The sequence below is a fragment of the Nothobranchius furzeri genome, chromosome 14 (genome assembly GCF_043380555.1).
Source record: "Nothobranchius furzeri strain GRZ-AD chromosome 14, NfurGRZ-RIMD1, whole genome shotgun sequence".
Classification (NCBI taxonomy): domain Eukaryota; kingdom Metazoa; phylum Chordata; class Actinopteri; order Cyprinodontiformes; family Nothobranchiidae; genus Nothobranchius; species Nothobranchius furzeri.
The window spans coordinates 707501-724223 of NC_091754.1; the positions used below are offsets into that span (position 1 = coordinate 707501).

At 45.1% G+C, this 16723-nt stretch overlaps 1 protein-coding gene and 1 long non-coding RNA gene across 2 annotated transcripts in view; one reads left to right on the forward strand and one right to left on the reverse strand.

The window, feature by feature from the left end:
- Window positions 1-10829, reverse strand: part of LOC107389372 (caveolae-associated protein 2) — a 22936-nt gene extending 12107 nt beyond the window's left edge. Inside the window, exon 1 of the mRNA XM_015965488.3 lies at window positions 10197-10829. Coding sequence (XP_015820974.1) covers window positions 10197-10727 — 531 coding nt within the window. The 5' untranslated portion in view covers window positions 10728-10829. The remainder of the gene's footprint in view (window positions 1-10196) is intronic.
- Window positions 10830-13040: 2211 nt separating this feature from the next.
- LOC129164879 (uncharacterized) lies at window positions 13041-15319 on the forward strand. Its single transcript, XR_008564343.2, has 2 exons — window positions 13041-13472; window positions 13753-15319. It is a non-coding gene; the product is annotated as an uncharacterized lncRNA (long non-coding RNA).
- Window positions 15320-16723: the final 1404 nt, after the last annotated feature.

Below are 16723 nucleotides of genomic sequence, written 5' to 3' on the forward strand. Positions count from 1 at the left end.
GTAGTTCAGTTACGCTCATAGCTGCTAGCCAAAACTCTGGAGTTAAAAGTTTTCTGGCTGTACTAAAATACCTGTCTGTACTTATTTGATTGATGGTAGTTTTACTTTCTATTAGACTCCAAATGTAATCATCTGGCACGTTTCTAATTCATAATTTTTAATAATGTAATCGGCGATATTAGCATTAGCATTCCTATGGGTTTTTCCATGTATATTAGCATTGCGCTAACCACTCGCTGCCAAATTGCAGCCTTTGCGATTAGAAAATCTCCTTTTGTCACATCGCAATTTAATTGCACATGCAGTTAATCGTTCAGCCCTAATATACACGCAGCTCTATGCTAAAAGTGTATTTTCAAAGAGGTAATGATGGATTTCTTTGTAAAAGTTGTCCATCTTTCCAACAGAAAGATTTGCCTGGACCAACGTAACGTGATTACGTAATTCCGTAAGGTTCGTGTTCAGCCAATCAACTACTTAGACGTCATCGGCAGTCGACGGACCCCGAGCCAATTTTGCACCCGAGCAGATCCTGTACCGACACCGGCCGATGCCAGTATAATGTAGAATATTGATCTACCTCTAATTGACAGCAACTGACATCAGATTTTTGTCCATCCCCTCATACACTAATAGATTTTTGTGCCGACTATTAATACCAAGGCAGTAAGTCAGTGGCCTCCAGCAGGGAATTCACCAAATGAAGGCTACATTACACGCAGAAATGCTTCACATACGCATGTTTGCTTCTAGTGAGATGCAGATCAGTTGCTAATCTCCAAAGAACTCCATCTGTAAATTGGGTTTATATAAAACGCTAATCCAAAGCCTGTTGCACTATAGCACCCAAGCTAATGGTTTCATTATCTGAAACGCGAGTGCCCTTTTTTCCTTCATCTGCATACGTTTTGATTACAGCATATCCTTCCCTTTAAAGAGCAAAGAGATGTTTTACAGTTCAGCCCTTCTGGGTAGGGTGGAGTGGGGGGTGTTGGTGGGTGGTTGCCCACCAACACCCCCCACTCCACCCTACCCAGACTGCATGATGAGCCATCTGTGAGTACAGGAAGGAAGGAGGAAGGAAAGCAAATGGAATTCTGTGATTTGTCCGTGGTCTGTGCAAACCAAAACAAGATAAACTCCTAATGCACAGTACATGGAAATCTACACGCAAACATTTATAAATGAACCAACGATGCCTAACATACAGAATTTACTTGCAGGGATCCCAGCCTTTCCATCCCTCCAACCTGTGACTCTGATGGTCATAAATATCTCTTTCAGCATCTCCGTGCCAGCTCTTCAACACGCCTCTAGGCTAAATGCCCAAAAACAGTTGCACAACAAGTTTAGGCATTCTTTAACTTTCACACCCCTCCCGTATGCTGAAGAGGACACAGAGCGTTAGCTGGCCTTTTGTAATCACATGACACAATTCAGGAGAGAAGAGATGCTCCATTCCATTTTATTTATAAAGCACGTTTCTACACGGCCGAGGCCAGCCAACGTGCTGCCCAGTAAAGGAGCATAAATGATGTTACAGGTGTTAGAGTGGTTGATCTTCTTTCAGGTGACACCAATGGTGACGAACATCGGAGAAAACCCATAATTTAGAACCAATTACAGGCTTTGGATTACGATGTGTTTCACGTTTCATGACACACGTCTCAATCCTCCTACAGCCAGAGAGTTCTGACAATAACATCACTCTAGGAGCCGCGTCACTCACTTCCTCGTCAGCCACCAGATTGCATCAGTAAACTTTCTCAGCTTGTTTTGCTTCACTTCTCAAAGAGGTAAAAGGGGTGTAAAGAATCCCTACGGCAGTGCAGAGCCCAGCACGTTTACAGCTCCAGTTTCTCCACTTCCGATGACTCGGTTTGGGACTTTCTATCTTCTACGATCCAGCAGCACAAAACCATTTTTATTCATATCAGAGGCATTGTTTGATAAGCCCAGTTTGGAGACAACGTGGGCATTGTTGATAAATCTGTTTACAAGTGGATGGTGTTTACACAATGCAGAGGTTAAAGGTCGTGCATGTTCATAGTAAAACAAGAAAATCGTTGTGTTATCTGGAGACGTGCTGCATTTACAAATTTCAGAAAACAAAACAAGTCGACAGAGAGCTAACACGGCCCAACGTTTGCACGGGACTCGACCATCCCTAGTCGTGTCAAAAAGGGTTTAACCTCCATAGTTTCTCTAAATGACATGATCCTGGTTTAAAATATTACCAGGAAACGCGGCGCGCATTTTTCCATTAACATGAAGTTTGTAGTTTTTATCTTTTTAGCTGTTAAATTATTCACCTTGCTGTTCGATGGTTGTTGTTGAGAAATGAGAAACAATCCATCCACCAACAGAAATGGAAAAAGCATTTCTTCACTCACATATTGAACACATCTGCTGTGGTTTCTAGTAGGGACGAATGCTTGGAAAGTATGGGGAAAAAAGCTCCGGTGCACCTGTTTCAGCATGGAGAAAGTAGCTTCACACCCGTAACACACCAGCTGCGAAGCCTCGAAGTGGACCGCTCACAAAGTCCGTGCGCTGTCCGCTCCTCCTCTGTTCACATCAGGCGAGAATTTTCAACGAGCGCTTCTGCTCATGCCTACTGTTTTCCAAACCACCCCACCCCACCCCCGTGCCCTTGCTGTGTGTGTAACCAGTTTGTCCCACTTGTTGATATCAGAAACTGCACTGATTCTGCCGCTGCGTATTTGTTTGTATTCCCATTTATTAAATCCATCTTTTGCTGTAAAAACTGCATTTAAATTTATGGAAATGCCGTGTTTCTCGGCAGGAGTGTGTGTGTGTGTGTGTGTGTGTGTGTGTGTGTGTGTGTGTGTGTGTGTGTGTGTGTGTGTGTGTGCTTGTTCATTTTCATCTCTCTAGTCTGATACACAAAATTTATCACATTCATCTATTGTGGCGTTTAATTTTGAACATGTTATTTTATTTTGTTAAATTTACCGGCCTGCCTCTTCTGCTTTGATTTGACTTCCTGCCAGAATTGACGCGGATCACTCACGGCTCGCGAAAAAGGTAGGGCTCACGCCGAAACGATCGCTGCACGGTGCGAGCCTTCGTGGTGCTTCGCAGCTGATGTGACCGAGAGCGTATGGGTACGGGTGTGTTAATTAAAAGCGCTTGTCGTTACACGGCGCTTTGCGGCGCATTGTCACGCTTCTGCATCTGGTGTGTTCCGGGCGTTTGACGGCAGGATTTGGAATCTTGTTTCCTGATATTTGGACATCTCTCCTCTGATTGGATAACATCAAAGTGACTCTACCGTTGACTCTATTGATGTTTTTTCTTCACAAATAACTCAATCCTGAAGGAGTTGCTAATGCTAATGGTTAGCTTCTACTAGCCAAGACGTTCTCTGCTGTTTTCTGGACGCTAAACCAACAACAGCCTTCCCCATCGTGAGTCCAGATGGATGAGTCCATGAATGTTAAGTGACAGGGTGATGTAGATCTTTTTCTAATCCTAGAGTTTCACCGTCTGTTTTCTATCAGAAGCTAATGCAGGAGATAGGTGTAGGAGACTATTTTCATGTTCAGCCTGCATGAAACACTCAGAGAGACTGATTATTTTCAAAAATTAGTAAAAAATGGTTTTTCTGTGAAGCTGCTCTTTAACTTATTAATAGCAACCCTAAAATAAAAAACATGCTAAATATGTGCTGTTGGCCTTTCCAAGACAAAAGAAGCACTGTCCGCCGCAGCCGACGCTGTGAGTCGGGACGCAGCATCATAACGCTCCTAAAAGTTTCACAACAAGGTTTTAAACATACAGAGAACTCAACATGATTTCAAACGACTTGGGTAACTCTGGTAGAAAACCGAATCTTTCATGATGAACGTGCTGAGGACTTTCACTCAGAGCCTCTGACATTAACATCATCGTCCGTGTGATTAAAGCTGAGCTGATATTTTACCGGAGGGATCTGCAGTTACATGCAGTTGCCTCCGAGACTGAAACAGTTGATCAGACTTGTCGAACCTGTACCAGGCAACATAAAAGTACAGTCTCATTTGCACGCATAGACGGAAAACTTTAAACTCCCAGTCGAAAGTCGCTGTTGTGTTGTCACCAGTGGAGCGATACAAAACCTGCGGTGTGCCTCTGCTCGTCTTTTTTCTCACCACATTTATCTTTCTCTCTTTGTTCTGCCATATTGTTTGGAAACTCAAAGGATTATCTGAGGAATGAACCCCAAAGGAAAAGTAAAACTGATAACAAAGCAGCAACCATAAACAAACCTCCTCATTCATTCAGGCTGCACACTCGCATTATTGACATGAGCAGCTGGAGACGGCTTTTCTCTCAAAATACGTTTTCATCCACTGATGAGCACAGGGGCGGCGTTAGGCCCGGCTACTTGGGCTGAAGCCCCGGATGTTTTATGAAAAGCCCCGGATCTAAATCGCGGAAGTAACATGCAGTACCAAAGTCCAACAGAGAGGGAGCAGCTGGCAGTAGTTTGTATACAGCCTGCCTGAGCCTCCACCACTGCAGAAGAAGCCCTTCAGCAGCCGGCTTCTTCTACACTCTCTGCCTGAAACGCATGAGTGAAGATGGACATAAGGACGTGTTTTAGACCAAAAGTACGGCGACAGAACCCCAGCTTTGATGAGACTGGTGTTGACTCAGGTTTGTGAGTCTTATTAGAAAATATTTGTTGTGCTGCTGGTTTGCCTAAAGTTAGCTTACTATCAGGAAAAGTTGTTGGAGAAAGAGCGGGAATATTTACTATCATCTCACACTAAACACTAACAGGAACAATACTCTGCCCTGAATATGCTGAATATGTAGCTTCAGATTAAACATTATGTGGTACAAGTCACATATATATGATGTTGACTAGTGCGTGTTAAGCCCCGGATCTTCTTCAGTCCTAAATCCGCCCCTGGATGAGCATATGCACACTTCTTCAAACATAATTTGACCTAGATTGTATTAAAATGTGCCTGTAAATAAGATCTGAACCACATAGAACTGGTTTATTTACAGTTATAATAAAGTATAACAGCACAGATCTACTCCTTTTGAACATGTAAGAAAAGCTTTTTGACATGTCGGTGCAACATATCTGGAACACTCAGAGCCGCCTTCGGCTGGTGTTAGGTTTCATTTCCAAGGTGGACACGCAGAGCAAGATTTTTTTGCTGTGCCCTGCAGCCTGCTCCAACCTGTGGAGACGAATCGGATTCCCCAGTCATGGAACACAATACGAGCTCTGGTTTCACTCTAATGTCCACCTCCCAGAGACCTTACCACTCAGGAAGGAAAATCCAAAAGATTAAAAGCATGTTTTCCTAATTTTGTCGTGTTGAGGTGAAATGTTGCTAGAACGGTTATTTGCATGCACAGACTGGAGCAAGCAGGGTGCTTTGGTTTAGCATTCTCAACCCTGGTTAGGCAAAAACTACAGGTGAAGTTAGGGGCGAGGCCGACAACACCAACACTAGTTTTCTTAGAGCGTCAGCTGACTGAAAGGACAAACAGGCTTTGCTTCATGGTGTTTAAAAGGTGAACTCAGTGCACAGAAGCTCTTACAGTTGGCAGAAAAACAAACCAAATGTCAAAGAGTCTGTGGTAAGAATGCAGCAGAATAAGATGTTGGATGTAAATGTTGTGTAAAACAAAAAATACTCTTTTAAAGCTGTCGTAGCGAATCTGCAAACAAGCTAGGTTTTAAAAGAAAACGCAGTCAGAAAAAACGAACCCCTCCCCTCGGGTGTTTTGCCTGGGATGCCTGTGCCTGAACCGGAAACCCGCATCGCCGGGGAAACGAGACAGTACTAAACACAAGTTGCACTTTTCTCGGTTGAAACTTCTTTTGTTGTCCATGACTTCAAACGGTGTTTTTGTTTTTGGGACTTTGGTCGTTTGTCCTAAAGCTGAAGTGGTAGCATCAGGCTTGGGCCGTATCAAAATGTTGATACTGTTAAAACTTTCTCCTCATTTTACCACAGTGTACAGTATTACCAGTACAAAAAATGTATGAAGAAAGCCATTAAAGACGTCACTTTCACGTTCAGAGACTGAATTCCAAACACTATCATTACTGAAAATAGAATGTACATAATATAATAATAATAATAATAATAATAATGCATTGAACTTATATAGCGCTTTTCTAGACCCCCAAAGACGCTTCCCACACGCCCTCACATTCACACACTGCCAGTGATGGTAAGCTACTTGTAGCCACAGCCGCCCTGGGGAGGTCTGACAGAGGCGAGGCTGCCGTTTGGCGCCGTCGGCCCCTCTGACCACCACTAACACAGGCAAGTTGGGTGAAGTGTCTTGCCCAAGGACACAACGGCAGGATACCCCTGGCGGGAGCTGGAATCGAACCCACGACCCTCCGATCATGAGGCAACCCGCTCTACCACCTGAGCTACTGCTGCCCCAAATATGAACACCTTTTATTAAAAACACAACTTATTACAAAGATTTTTCACCAGAAAAAACTGCATTTTTACTTTTCCAGCTTCAACATAGCATGTTATGGATGGACGACTTTCTCTGCAATAACTTTGTAACACATTAAGTTATTATCTTTATACTTAATCTTTATTTTCTAAGAGCACCGCAGTTTTTTTATGACAGTATTGTCACAAATCCTGTTTCTTTTTTAAACACCGGCTGTACACGGTACTATGTGGTACTAGCCAGGCCTAGGCGGGTGAATGGAGGACACTGGTAAATGTGGAAATGCGGTGGCTTGGTGGGACCGACAACCGGATGGCCCAACAGAGGGTCCGAGTCCTGTTATTGGCGAAGGTTCTTAGACAAATGTGAGAGAACCACTTCATTGTGTTTTTTTTTTGTTTTTTTTATCTCCATTATCTATTTATGGCTATGCTACGTTAGAACGTAAGTAAAAGGCATGAAAATGTGTTTTAATCTAGCTTGTTTTCCAAGTTTGCCATTGCATCTTTAAGCTGTGAAAGGTTCATGTACATGAAGGCTAAACGCTGCAGCAACGCCAGCTGCAGACATCGTGTGTGTACTTAAATGCAGAGTTACTTTTTTTTCCTTCTCAAAAGAGATATGATAGTTTTATTTTGACAGATACTTGGTGAAAACTCACACTGGATACCTGCAATTAGGCACCCAAAAAAATCCACATAATCACCAGTCATCCCCAAATGGTGTCTAAACATATCATCCAAACCACGCGCACATGCAAAGTGACCGAACAGCTCCCACTGTGCTTAAATCCCGTTCGACTCACGGCTTCGCCGAATGGTTTTGAATGAAAAGCAATGTGGAAATTATGAACTACTCGGACAAAAAAGAATGAATTCCTTTGCAGGAAATGAAACTGCACGGTGATGCTAATTCAGATAAGCAGTGAGATCTTCGGGGTAAATGTAAGTCTCAAATAATGAGCCTTTAAAGGGACTCAAAATACAAAAAAACAAGTCTGTGAGCCAATAGTTTACCTCTTCCAACCGGACATGGTGAAACGGCTCTGGAGGATGGGAAATTATTCACGTTTCAAATGTGCGTGTGTACAAGGACAAGACCGCGAGGAGACAGGAGAAACACTGGTGCACAAAAAGCAAACAAAGCCCATGCAGCAGTAATCAAGTCCTCATTAGTCCTTGTTTTGTGTAGCGGTGCAGCCGAGCATCACACATTGCTGCCTCGTCTGACCGACTGTGGCCAAAGCTGGTCCTGACCCGTTTACCCAGATGTCCTCCGTGTTTCCAACTCAGCGGTCACGTACAGGAGGACGACTGTTTCGGATCACCTTTGTTGCAGAGAGAAGGGCCTCAATGCTGTTGAGTTCGGCAACTGTTGCAAACGTGTGTTATCAAAGAGCGTGGGCTGTCACATGGGTTCGGAGGGAACCAGCACAGGTGGTGCAACCAGAGACAGCTGTATCCAAACCGAGGAGTGTTCAAGGAGAGAAGTAGAAACGAACAAACAAAGGAGAGATGAGGCGAAGCAGATAGGTGTCGACAAAGAACTCTGTTCCTTCATTACTCCCTCCCCTCGGGCAGCTCATTTACAATCTCTAACTGCAAACACCTGACCATCCAGTGGGCAGGTTGCATGCACGCACACGCTGTGCACACGCCTTTAGGGTCATACCTGTCCTCATAAACACCCTTCTGCAGAAGCTCCACATTAAGTTTAAGGAATGCACTTGATCTGAGCTCACCATGCCCCTGGGCAGGCCCGGGAGTTTTGATCATTTTAACAGAGACAAGATTCTAATTTAAAAACTATCCCTGCACCAAGGAGAAGTCGAACCGCTTCAATCCCACTTCCTTCAAAACAGAGCAGAGATTACAGCGTCTCTACTGGCGGTGCCCCGCCCGCAGATGGAGCCGGCTCGTACAGGTTACGGTCTTGGCACCTGTTGCACTGGAACAACAGAGCCTCAGTACCTGGGAAACCAGATAACAGCAGTTAAGAGCTCTCAGTAGCTCTGCTTGTGTCAACAATGCCTCCCCTTTACTTTACCTGGACACACACACGAGCACAAGGAACCCTGCACTCAGAGGCGGATTTAGCCATTTGGGGGCCCAAGTCGAACACAGACAGGGGCCCCCTTACACAAAATTTTCGACAGTCTTATCTTTAACTAGATTTGCGAAACTCTCCCCTCTTCTGACACGAGTTATTTGCACTTTTTATTAGTCCTCCTCTTTTTCCTGTCTTTCTCACCCTTTGAATACCTTTAATGTTTGCTCTGCTTTCTTCTTCCTGTCAGCGCTCCTGTGCTTTTGCCTTTCTTTTTTTTTCTTCTATTTTCCATTCTGGTCTATGTTTTCCTCCCTTTAAACATTTTCCATTGTCTTTCCTTTTCAGCTTCTTTTTGATGTTTACGTAGAAAAACGACGTCCCTTTTGGAAGTGACGATAAAAGCTTTTTTAAAGCGAGCTGCTTCTTTCTCTTATTGGAGCCACGAGGACAACTCCCATTTCATGCTTCATGTTTTGACTACCGCTTTGAGTTTGTTACGAACGCTCCCGCCTCTCTTCTTCTTCTGCTTTCTCTTCTTATTCTTATTTGTGGTCTTAAGGCACTTGGCAAACAACAATTTGGTGCATTACTGCCACCACCTGGATTGGAGTGGAATGACTACTTTCTGTTTGTGCATTGGCGTCTTAAAGGAATAGTCCATTGTGGGATTAACAGAGAGGTGCCAGCAGTCAGGGCTAGGGGGCCCCCAACATAAGGGGGCCCCAGGCGGCCGCCGACCTGTGCCTAATGGTAAAACCGCCACTGCGTGCACTCAGTCACATGGAAACGTCCACAGCAAACGGTCCGGAATCGTTTTTTATGGTCAGATGTGTTTTATGACAACTGCTCACAATAAAATCACCCGTGTGCGCCTGAACTTCTGTGACGTTTGGTTCTGGGCAAACAAAGCAACTTTTTCCATGTTAGAGGAGATTTTGCTCATGGTCGTAATGCCTAGGTGGAACTTCCTTCATCCCGGGGTAGAGTTTTACCCCAAAGAGTGTGAAATGGAAGCTGAAGCTGGAAATCCATCCAGGACCCATCTGTCTGCCTAAATTCTTCCTGAAGGGTGTAAACAGATCTAGACGTAAGCCCTCCTCTATTATCCTCTGTAGCTCCATTCCCAGACACACCCATCTTCGCTCAAATACAGGAGAGGCTTCTGTGTGTGTGTGCGTGTGTGTGTGCGTGTGCATGTGCGTGTGCGTGTGTGTGTGTGTGTGTGTGTGTGTGTGATGGGCTCCCATTCTGCACCACCTTGGTAGCCTAGTGAACTAGTCTGGCTTGGCTTGCTTGGTGTTTTCTACGTTAGTTTGTTTGGCTCAAGTCTGAAGATGTGAAAATGTAAAAAAGGTGCTTTTCAACTACAGTTGCTACGGTGAGTGCACAGGTACCCTCACACACCCACAATCACAAGCAAATGAGAATGCAAATATAACACACACACGCATGCGCGCGCACACACACACACACACACACACAGAGCAAAGAGTTGTCAGATCAAAATTTGAACTTTTACTTTGTTAAATCTTCTAAACTAAAGTTATTTTAAAATGTATTTTTAACTTAACTTCCTCAACCTTTACCTCTTTACCAGGACCACTCACTCCAAAAGCAGCAACCTGATGACGTCATCAGGTTACAACTTTTGGTTCTAGGGTACTAGCGCAGGTGCTCCAGGTGTTTCCCGCCCTCACCTGGAAGATGAGCACTTTGAAGTTGTTCCTCTTCAGCAGGTGGTTGTGGTTCGACTCCAGCTTCTTCACCTGGACGGCCTGCTTGTCCAGGCGATCCTTCACCTCCTTCACGTGCACGCTGACTTTGCGGGACTTGTCCAGCAGCTTGTTGACGGAGACGTTGGCGAGGGCCTGGGACTTGTTCAGGCGGGTCACGTCGCCCTGCAGGAACTTGACGGCGCCCTCCAGCTCGCCCTGCCGCTGCTCCATCCTCCGCTGGTTGTCCTGCACCGTCTCCAGCATCAACACCAGCTTGTCCAGCAGCGCCACCACGGTGATGGCGCTCACCTGACCGGGGCTGCTCGGTCCCGGTGAGGTCGGGTTCCTCAGGCTGAAGCGGGACAGGGTCCCGGTGGTGGCGCCCGGTGAGGACGGGGCGGGGGAGCGGCTCGGGACCAGGACCTCCGTGGATTCGGGTTGCTGCTGCTCCAGGGTGTGGGTGCTGCCCGACAGGCTGCTGCTTGCCCGGGCGCCGGACGCGTCTTCTTCCATGGTTCACCTGGGAGAGGGGGGTCGGATGCTGCTGTCGCCTACTGCAGCTGCAAACTGAGTGCGAGTTGTGCAATTTCTTGGCGTGAGTTGACTCGGGCTCCACTCCACGCCCCTCACACGCACTAACACGCTGCGAACTTTAAAACACCTCCCCTGCGAGCCACAGGGACGGGCCAGGTTGCCGTGGCAACCGCGCGCAGGCCTGGCCCTGACAGCAGAGGTAGGGTTCTTCCTGGAGCCACGTGACCAGCAGCCATTCCACAATCAGCACGCCTGGCTGCTTTTGTTAAATAAAACACTGCTGCTGTTAGTTTAGAGCCCAATAGTCCTGGACTTCACCGGAGCAGAGCAACAAAACGTTTGGTGCTATAAAAAGCCCCAAACACACACAAATCAGCTTCCTGAAAGGCCTCCGTTGGGAGAAATAGAGTTCACCTCCTTTAGGAGGGAGGAGCGAAGGGCGTGTTCTTCTTAAAACAGGTCCAGGTTGCATTATTTATCAAATTTTGTATCGTCGTCAATTTCACATCACTCGATATCTCCAATCTAAAGGAGCAACATGTAAGAATTCTGCAGTGAAATAATCACAAAACATCTGATGTCTCACTCGTGTTGAAAGGAAGGATACATGCTGCATATTTTTCATCGCTAATTGAGGAGAATAAGAATAATCCTAATTTTTTTTCAGTACAGATGCTAAACTTACACAGAATCATAGCTCTGAACCATCTGTTCCCTTAGCCCTCAGCAGCAACGACTTTATGGGATTTTTCACGAGTAAAATTAATTCTATTAGAAACAAAATGATTAGCATCCTTCCTAATGCGATTTCTTCTTCCTCAGTAAGTGAGGCAGCATCAGAGGTGACTGTAGAACCTCATCTGTGTTTGAACTGTTTTGATGCAGTTGAGCTTTCAGATTTATCGTTCTCCACACTCTTGTTTTTGAGTTTTGTGTCACGGCTTGGGGCACACACACACACACACACACACACACACACACACACACACACACACACACACACACACACACACGGAAATGTGGAAATCCCTGTTTTAACAATGAGCTCATCTGATTCCTGGCATTCTGCCCTCTCTCTCTCTCTCTCTCTCTCTCTCTCTCTCTCTCTCTCTCTCTCTCTCTCTCTCCCCTCCTGTCTTTCAATCTCTTTGTCAGTATCTCTGCATATCTTTAATTCATAGTAGCACTTTCTCAGTCTTACATGTTCCAAAGTCAAATAGAACTGGAATGTGAGGGTTTGTGATACTGACTACGTTTACATGCAGCCAATATCCGGGTTATGATCGGGTTATGATCGGGTTATGGTCGGGTTAAGGTCGGGATTCGGGTTTCTGAGTTGATCAGAATAACCCGTTTACAAGCATAAATAGAAAGAGTTACCTCTAACTTGCATAACCCGATTTAAATGCGGACGTTGGGGTAGCGTCAGGACGTACGGACTACGTCCAGACGCAATATGTGTCATTTCTGGTTCTTCTTGTTCCGGTATCCGTGAAAACAACAACATGTTTCCCAGTTCGGAAGAGATAGCGACCGCGTTTGTTTGCGCTTTAGTTTCCTCGTCACTCCAAAAGTGTGGTGCTGTGCCGCGACTCGCCATGTTGCTCCAAACTTGTTGTTTACTTCTGGTGTTCTGGCGCATACAAGACGTCTCGCTACTCAAAAGACCAAGATTCCTTGCGAACAGAGCATGTGCAGAACACACACTTCGATGGGGATATCCCGATACGCGTTTACACGACCAAACATTCGGGTTAGAAAAGGGTTACCCCAGGTGTAGTAACCAGGTTTTTAAAAACCCGGTTATGAGCATATCCGGGTTTTTGGCGGTGTTTACATGGACCTGCGGAACCGGGTTATTGTGAATATTCGTGTTTTAAAAGGGTTACTGGCTGCGTGTAAACGTAGTCATTGTGTCTTCAAACATTGAAACGTTAACTTCCTTTGACTGAGTTTAGGCTTTCTCTGAGAACTGAATGTGCACACAGAGAAGCAACGCCTTGGAAAATTAATAAAAAATACTCAAATCCTCGTTTTTAAACCTCAATAAAGGAGAGAAAACACGAGTTTCTCAACCTTGCAGGATCAAGGGTCTTTTGGAGGGATTTTTTTGCTCTTTGCTTTCCACCAAGAGAACCATGGACAGAATCATGAGACATATTTAAGGCATCCATGCTTTCGTTCTTTTTAAACACAGAAACAGTTTTGTTTACCTGTTATTGACGCTACAGTTTCGCCGACAGCTGCCGGCTTCTTCAGGCTGACGCTGATGGTGGCGCGTCATTTCCTTCTCCGTTTATCTGCGGGCAGCAGAGGACGTTGTCGCCCTCTACTGCCCGCTCTCCCCTCTCCGACGATGCAGTCCCATGCGTGGTCCAGCGTGTAAACTCCGTTGTCCCTGTTCATGGTCCCACATCCACGTCTCCTTATCTCGATTGCTTCCTTGATCCATCTTTTGTATTTTTGTTGTTCGGTGGTTATGATCCGTGTGCTGTCCCAGTCCATTATATGGTTTTCTCTTAAGCAATGATCTGTTACGGCTGACTTTTTTATTGTACTTTCTGCTTCTTCTTTTGCTGCTCGTCGGAGAGGGGAGAGCGGGCAGTAGAGGGCGACAACGTCCTCTGCTGCCCGCAGATAAACGGAGAAGGAAGTGACGCGCCACCATCAGCGTCAGCCTGAAGAAGCCGGCAGCCGTCGGCGAAACTGTAGCGTCAATAACAGGTAAACAAAACTGTTTCTGTGTTTAAAAAAGAACGAAAGCATGGAATTAGAAAGACACAGCAAGAACACACCTAAGATATTTAAGGCATGGTAAAAAAAAAAAAAGCCCTGACGGGTACCAAGTGAGATTAGTGGGAACCCCTGGGGTGAGTGCAGTTTGCAGCTCTGAACATGTCTTATTGCTTGTCACATCATTCAAACTTCACCAAACTTTAGGGTGTGATTGTTTTAAACTCCTGACGTTGTTTCCACTCGTACTCATCTTCCTCCTCTTTTCCAGGTCTGGGTGTTCGGAGCAGCAGTTGTTCCCAGTGTTGGCATCCACTCTGGATATGCCCGAATCACCTCTACTTGCAGATGATGAAGGAGCAGCCTCACCAGTCGACCGGATCACCTCCACTGGCACACTTTGATGTGGAGGAGCAGCAGCTCTCTGGGATGCAGCGTTGTTTAAATGTTATCAGCGGGATGCAGAGACACGCACACATAGCAACAGACACGTTTTCCTGTCAGATTCCTCCATTTCCTCAATATTTAAAATATGTCTTGTTAAGCACGTCCACCCCAAGGCCAGCTGAGAGCATCCTGTAACCATTGCAGTTCTGTCTCTCTGCAATTTACTTCCTGCTGCACAGCTTTGAACTCAAGGCCGTTTAAATGTTCAAACCCTTGAAGTTTTTCCGCAAGATGTTCTTCGATCTGCCACATGTCTGTGGCTAGATGTCATCAGCACTTGTTTTGATGTTTTTTTTTTTTTTTTCAAATTTAAAGGGGACAAATTATGCAAAACTTACCTTTTGCTTCCTTTTTTGCTGCTATGTGCATCTCTACTGCCACTATAAACACTCCAAAAATGGAGAAAGAAGTCCATCTGTTTTCTGTGGTTGGTTAGTTTTAGGAAAAATGTGCCTAAAACAACCTGTTTCAATAATTTCTCATTTGTGATGTCACAAAAGAGAAATTAGAATCAAACCACCTCCATTGTGCAAAAGCAAGCTCCTGCTGGGGGAGCAGCATTTTTACTCCAAGCCCCTCCCAGAGGGCAGAGATTCTCAGCTTATAGCAGCCTGAAGCCTAGCTTATACTTCTCCGTCTGCACCGGTGTGGTGCCATTATTAATTACATAGGAAGTGTTACAAAAAGCCATTATCATTGTCCAGCAGGATCGCAGTGACGGATGGAGTAGAGCCCCTTTTTGGAACTACCGGTACCTGTGGAAAGCAACAGAGACCGCAAGCCTGTGATTGGTCAGAACGCTGCCATTCCCTCTAAAAAATAATAATAAAGCCAGAGCCGAACATATCTAGCGACAGACACAGAGCAGATTGAAGAAGGTCTCACGTAAAAAGTCATACGAAATAAACGTTAATGCACCACTGAAGAAGTACAAAGATATGCGGCAAACTTTTTATTCGTGTCAGGAAATTACGGGAAACGTGAATTTAGAGGTGATGACTTGACGAAGAGGTGGAGGGCAAATTTGTCTGTGTTCAAAAGCGCTCCGCCCTCTGCTGTCCTGGCAGAAAATTGCTTTACACCGACACAGCAAGGGAGAAGTATTAAAGGAACATACCTCCATCAAATCTGTGTGTGTGAGCGCAAAGTTGTTGACAGAGGAGCATAAACAAGGGTTGAGTGGGGGGTAGGTGGGCGTGGCCAGCTCCAGCTATTTTTCTTAAAGTGACAGAGTCCATAAACAACTCATTCTGGAAGGTACTGAAAATGTCAAGAGCTTTAATTGCTTTACATGAGTGGGATTTTGTGCACAGAAATGAATAAACATGTTATGTATGGACCATAAAACTATCACAACTTAACAATAAATGTCATAATATGTCCCCGTTAAATGAAGTGGTGTGCTTGCACTCTTTGTAGGTCTTGACAGCCATGAATTAAATCTGGCATGTCTCAGTCAACTGTTGCGGGCCTGCCACAGAGAGCCTGTCGAAGGATGATGGTGTTGTACATCTCCACACCCCCGCTGAAATAAAAGTATAAACTAAGTTCAGTGATGATCCTGGCCATCCTGCAGGAACCTCCTTTTGACTGTCTGAAAAAATATGCCTGAAATTGGAGAGACCCAGATCTCATCTGATGAACTGAAACATCTGTGGGAAAGCACGGCTGTCGTCTATATTGACGTGACAGCCACAGTTAGCCATGTTTCCGTCACAGCTCAGCCTTTCCACAGTGAGTGCTCCTTGCAGATTCTTCTGTGCTAGCATGTCGCGCTAACACCTTTTCTCTCAGGGCCACTCGCTCAATAAGCTTCAAAGCAGTAAAACCGAAGTGAGAGGTACACACTCACCAAAAACAAGTTAGCTTCCTCCTCAGAGCTAAAATCTCAGTGTTCATGTAGCCTCACTCCGCTTCTCCCTGGAGATGGACACTTCTGTTGACATGAAAGCGTAAGCTCTCCTTCCTCCTTCATAAACTCTTGACTTTTCCCACTTTTAGCCTTGGGATATTGCAGAGCGAAGGGAATGACCATCCCATCCTGTCCCTTTCCTTTTCTTTGCTGTCCTTTTCCTCAATCCCTTTCTCATCCTCCCTCTGTAACTTATCTTTTATTTTCCAGAGTTCTTCCAGGTTTTCTGATGGTATGGAATGTTTCACAATTTCCAGCTGCTCAGTAAAGGAATGCTATCTTTCCCTTATCTGTTTTGTAGCACTTGCCATGTAGTTAAATACCTTTCAGCATTCCTGCAGCTGCGTATGATAAGCTGTACCACAAAAACAGTATGTTATGCACAGCAGCGTTAGTAGACATGGAAAATAGAAAAGGTCTGGGGGAGTCAACTTTTAAAAAACAGCATCAGGAAATACACACATTTGCCATCTGGAGGCAAGTGAGAGAGAAATGCAAGTGCATGATCAATTTAGTTTAAAAATCTTTATTGAAGGTATTTTAAGGGTTAAACCCCAAATTCTCTTGTTTTTATTTTGGAAAAAGACGCTTTTATAATTCAAATTTTCAGCCTGATGAGCTGCTGCACCGGCGATCCAAACACTCAAGTAAAAGTTGTGCGTGAAACTGTTGCAGCAGAGACAATGAATGGCATACGCTCTCATTTCAACAAGCATGCTGAAACAAGTTAGATCAACTGAATCAAGCTTTGCATCATGGGAAACCTCCACGGAGCTGCCTGAATGCCCTTCAGCAGCTTAATGGCACTTGTGTAGACCGCTGGCTGTTGGCATCGAGCAGACGATTTTCCAAGAATGTTTGATGAACAACTTTTTCTCACACA